Raw genomic sequence first — 4,280 nt, 5'->3', positions numbered from 1 at the left:
CCTAATCTCCTGAATATCACAAACTAACCTGGAAATAAAGGACAAGTTCAAATAAAATAATGATTTCAACTCAGTAGCCCAGGGGTGACAGTGGGAGTGTCCCAATTAAACATCTTTTTCACGAGTCTCTGATCCGACATCTCCACGAGTCTATTCCAAAGCCGAAGCTTTTGGCATTTATGTCTGATGTTTGAAGGTTCCCATCCCATATCTCATGAACTGGTTAGATTTGTCACTGTTACTATGACCTCACAAAATCTGTTTTTGGCCTTAACTCAACAACCTCTACAGACGATATCTCCAACACTCTACACTGATAAACAGCACTACAGGTTAGAGGTAAAATATGGGGTTTTAATTTGGGGGTGAATGGTCCCTTTAAGGGAATCTTTAGATGTCGCTTTCACGAGAATTAGACAGACGAACGGACGGACGGTCACCATGGCTGTGACCAGTGCAGAGGCAAAAACAAAAGAATCTGTGTTCTATTTTCCAGCCACAAGTCGCAGCACAAACAGGACTTTAAATTCAAATAAAAGTCAGAGACAGGTGAGACACTGAGCTGCAGTCCGTAGTGTGAACACGTCTGCTGCGCTGCAGAGCGGAGCAGGATGGAAGCTCCTCACAGAGGATTCAGATCTGAAATCTTTTAGTCGCTGAATTATTGATGAAAACACTAAACCAGCTGCAGAGTCTTGGATGATTGGTGATGAAAAGTTGAAGCAGATCATATTCCTGCTTCCTGTCACTGAGAATCAGCACAACGTTCACCAGTTTACATCTAGTCTGCTCGTTTTCATGTTGTGAGCACCTTCAGTATTTACAGCCAACACCTGTGCAGAGCAGTGAGAGGTCAGAGTCTGCAGAGGAGCTCAGTGCTGCTAAATCTACACACACCAGCATGTTGTTTTTTCAGGCCAAGACATTGTGTATTCATATCCAACAGAAGTTCACAACACATAGAAATATTCACATTACATCCATGGATTTACTTGATGACTGCAGATGGTTCTGACCACAGGTCAAACAACCAAAAATGAAAAAAGGATTTTATCCCCAAAGTGTAAACGTAGGTTCATTTAATAATGTTGTGGTTTTGTGTCTCTTTACGTCTCGACTGATAACTACAGAGGAAACTATAAACCATAATAATATTCATCAGTTCCTCAGTAACACAAGAATCAGCAGCCTCTTGTTTAAAAGTCATTCAGAGGTGCAGCTGTAGAGGAAACACACAGTCACTTTAAAATGATCAAAACACATTCATCTGAACAAAATGTCTTTCCTTTTGTCTCCATTAATCATTTAAAAATCAATAACATTGAAATCAAAATCAAACAAATAAAACGACTGAACTTTGAGCTCATTTTGTCACAAACATACGCTGATTCAGCCTAAACTGCAAAGTTCAATCAAACAAACCACTTTAATATCAATGAAATAAACACAGAATAAAAGACAAACTCTGGCCAACAAATGAAACGACATATTAAAAAAATAAAGATATTTCAGGATTGTCACATAAAGACATGTCTCTCTGTTCCTGGCTGTCATCTGATTGGTTTACACGTTTTATAGATTCCTCCCTGAGTTCTGTCAGCCCAGTCACCAGAGGTGATGTTGGCATCGTGTGTTTCCACAAATATGTTACAGTTAAATCATGTGTAAGTGACGTAGCGTATGAGCTGACTGTGTCATCAGGAGGTGGATGGAGAGACACGTAAGTGAGACACCAAGCTGCAGTGTACTGTTCCTGATCAGAGGAGTCATCACCGCATTTTCAAAGGCTTTAGCTACCGTATGTGGCTGATGTTCTTTAGGGACCCGTTCCTGTTTTTTTCAGTGAGAATAGTGACAGGGAAAGTGGTTGTTTTTTCACTGAGACATCACTGCGTTTCCTGCCCGGAGAGAGCTACAAAAACAGCACTTTTTAACGGAGACATCGCTGTGTTTCCTGCTGCGATAATACCACAAAAAGAGGGTGTTTTTCACCAAGATATTGCTGCGTGTCCAGCTGGGATTTTGCCCCCAAACCAGGTAATTTTTAGGCCAAAACATGACATTTTTCAAACCATAACCACGTGGTTTTGGTGCCTAAACCTTCCACATGTTTACCACAGCGTTGTTTAAAAGTTTCTGCGACATAACACCATACAAATGTAACGTGTACGTGGTTTGCAGAAATGCCAACATTTATTCTGATGACTGGGTTGGTTTTGGTCGCCCTTTAAAAAGCTGTTTCACTGTGACTAATTCTTTACATAATGACAGCTGATATCTCAACCTGCAGGATATGAAGGGTCTTTTGTGGAGGATAAAGTCATGTTTTGATTTGATTTCTTAGGTGCGATTGAACAAAACTGTTCAGGTGGAAAAAAAGTCTGTTCAGGTTTCCTGTCAGGCTGCTGACATCACTCCTGTTTTAAAGGAGGCTCATCAGACAGTGACTCATTGAGTTTGCTGCTCAGTCATTAAGGTGCTTGTGTTCCTCACAATGACTCGTCACCACCGTCACGTCCTGCTCAAATTAATAGAAACACACAGAAGATCATCAGGGACAACTCAAATCGTCTGTCCATCATTTTCTTTTTTTCTTCTTAATAAAACGTCCTCTCCAGTTCGTCCTGAAGGACCAGGTGGCAACTGTGGCGGCCATCTTGTTTCTGGCTCACAGATGGGAGGAGGTGGAGAAGCAGAGTTTGAGGGTGAAGGGGTTGGAGGTGTCTGCAGGTCACAGAGGGAGAAACACTGTGAACAGTCTGTGTGAAGGGTTTCAGTCAGATATTAAACATCATGTAGTGTGCTGAGGAGAGGTCCTCTCTCTTTGTTGTTGTTGTTGTTGTTTACTAGATATGTGTGAAGCCTGACATCTGGTGGTGACTGCAGGAAGTGACCTGCTGTTGGTGCTGGATGACGTCACCACCTCTGACCAGTGTCAGAGTTGAGAGACTGTTTAATAAACTCTTACTGTTGGTGCTTTCAAGGACACTCAAACATCTGAGATTTGAGCGTCAGCTGCAGAACAAATGATTTTACATTTTCCTTTAAACACCAGCCAGCTGTGCTTTGAGCTTGATCCTGGGGTGAGCATGCTAATATGCTAAATTTATTATAGTGTGCTAACACATGCTAGCATGTAATGTTTTGGATGCTAACATGCTAACATATGATGATTTGACTGGACTGATTTTTAATATACTAAAGTTCATCAATGTGCTGACTCTTACACCTTATGACAATTCTCTGACTGTGTCGTCACACCCACAGCTGATGGTATTTTGGGAAGTCTGCTTCCTCTCTTTCCCTCTCACAGTCAGATCCTCAGGTGGATATTAATCTGGTGTCTTTGTGTTCAGTATAAAGCAGGAGTCAGGACGTGGTTAGCTTAGCTTAGCATACAGACTAAACGCAAGGAGACACAGCTCGTCTGATTCTGTCCAAAGTTTGAAAATACACCTTTCAGCACTTCTGAAGCTCCTCTGATTAATGTGATGTAACTGGCTGTTTGTTTAATCTGAACACAAACAGAAAGAGAAAAACCTGCAGTTCCTCTAACGTCCACTTGAGGCTGGCTCCAAAAGAGAGTCAGTCCCCACAGGCGGCCATGTTAACATGTAGAAATAAACATGTTCACAGCCTGGTACAAAAAACTGTTTTAGTCTCTGTAGCTAATTTCAACCCTCATGACGACTGTACGGGGCTGAATTTATATAGAACTCACCTATTCACACTTTATTAAGGTTACGCATAATTAATGGCGGAGCATCTGCTTCTCAGTCAGATACACCCTCTTGTCCAGATATGGTCACTTCTGGCTCCAATAAACCAAGATGGCGACCGCCAAAATGTTGAACTGGGGTCTTAAAAAACAGGAGTCCACAAACGATGGACGACGTCACCGAAGCACCATCCATTATTTTATACAGTTGCAGTGAGGTGACATGTCATGCTGACACTTCCTGCTGTGTGTGTGTGTGATAAGTGTGTGTGTGATAAGTTTGTGTGTGTGCCTGTGTGTGATGATGACTTACTGGGTATTCTGATCTGGTGGTGGTTGAGGACGGTCAGAGCCTCCACCGCTTCAATTTTACTGTCGAACTCCAGCAGACCAGACAGAGTCTTAGAGCTGGCTGCTGGGAGGAAGAGGAGAAGAAGTCAGATCTCAGCGACTCAACTGACTGAACTGTGTTCAAGCTGTGTTTGGTCTGTAGCTGCTCGTCTGCTCTGTGATTGGTTAAACTCACGTTTGGCATCGAAGACCTTGAACTTGGTGAAGGCGG

General features: G+C 42.4%; 1 protein-coding gene across 2 annotated transcripts in view; it reads right to left on the bottom strand.

Annotated features, from left to right (window-relative positions):
* Positions 1-968: 968 nt before the first annotated feature.
* The window catches only part of LOC117255659 (heterogeneous nuclear ribonucleoprotein L-like), a 29,261-nt gene continuing 25,949 nt past the window's right edge, over positions 969-4,280 (bottom strand). The window contains exons 11-13 of one of the 2 annotated variants that reach the window (XM_078166719.1): positions 4,245-4,280; positions 4,032-4,133; positions 969-2,724 (exon numbers count right to left, since the gene is read on the bottom strand). The exon at positions 4,245-4,280 is cut by the window's right edge and continues 22 nt beyond it. In XM_078166719.1, the coding sequence (XP_078022845.1) occupies positions 2,669-2,724; positions 4,032-4,133; positions 4,245-4,280 (194 nt within the window). In that variant the 3' untranslated portion in view covers positions 969-2,668. The remainder of the gene's footprint in view (positions 2,725-4,031; positions 4,134-4,244) is intronic. The other variant, XM_078166720.1, reaches the window with a different exon arrangement.

Source organism: Epinephelus lanceolatus, chromosome 3 (assembly GCF_041903045.1).
Source record: "Epinephelus lanceolatus isolate andai-2023 chromosome 3, ASM4190304v1, whole genome shotgun sequence".
Classification (NCBI taxonomy): Eukaryota; Metazoa; Chordata; class Actinopteri; order Perciformes; family Serranidae; genus Epinephelus; species Epinephelus lanceolatus.
Note: the sequence above shows the minus strand (reverse complement) of the source record. Positions and strands in the feature narration are given on the sequence as shown.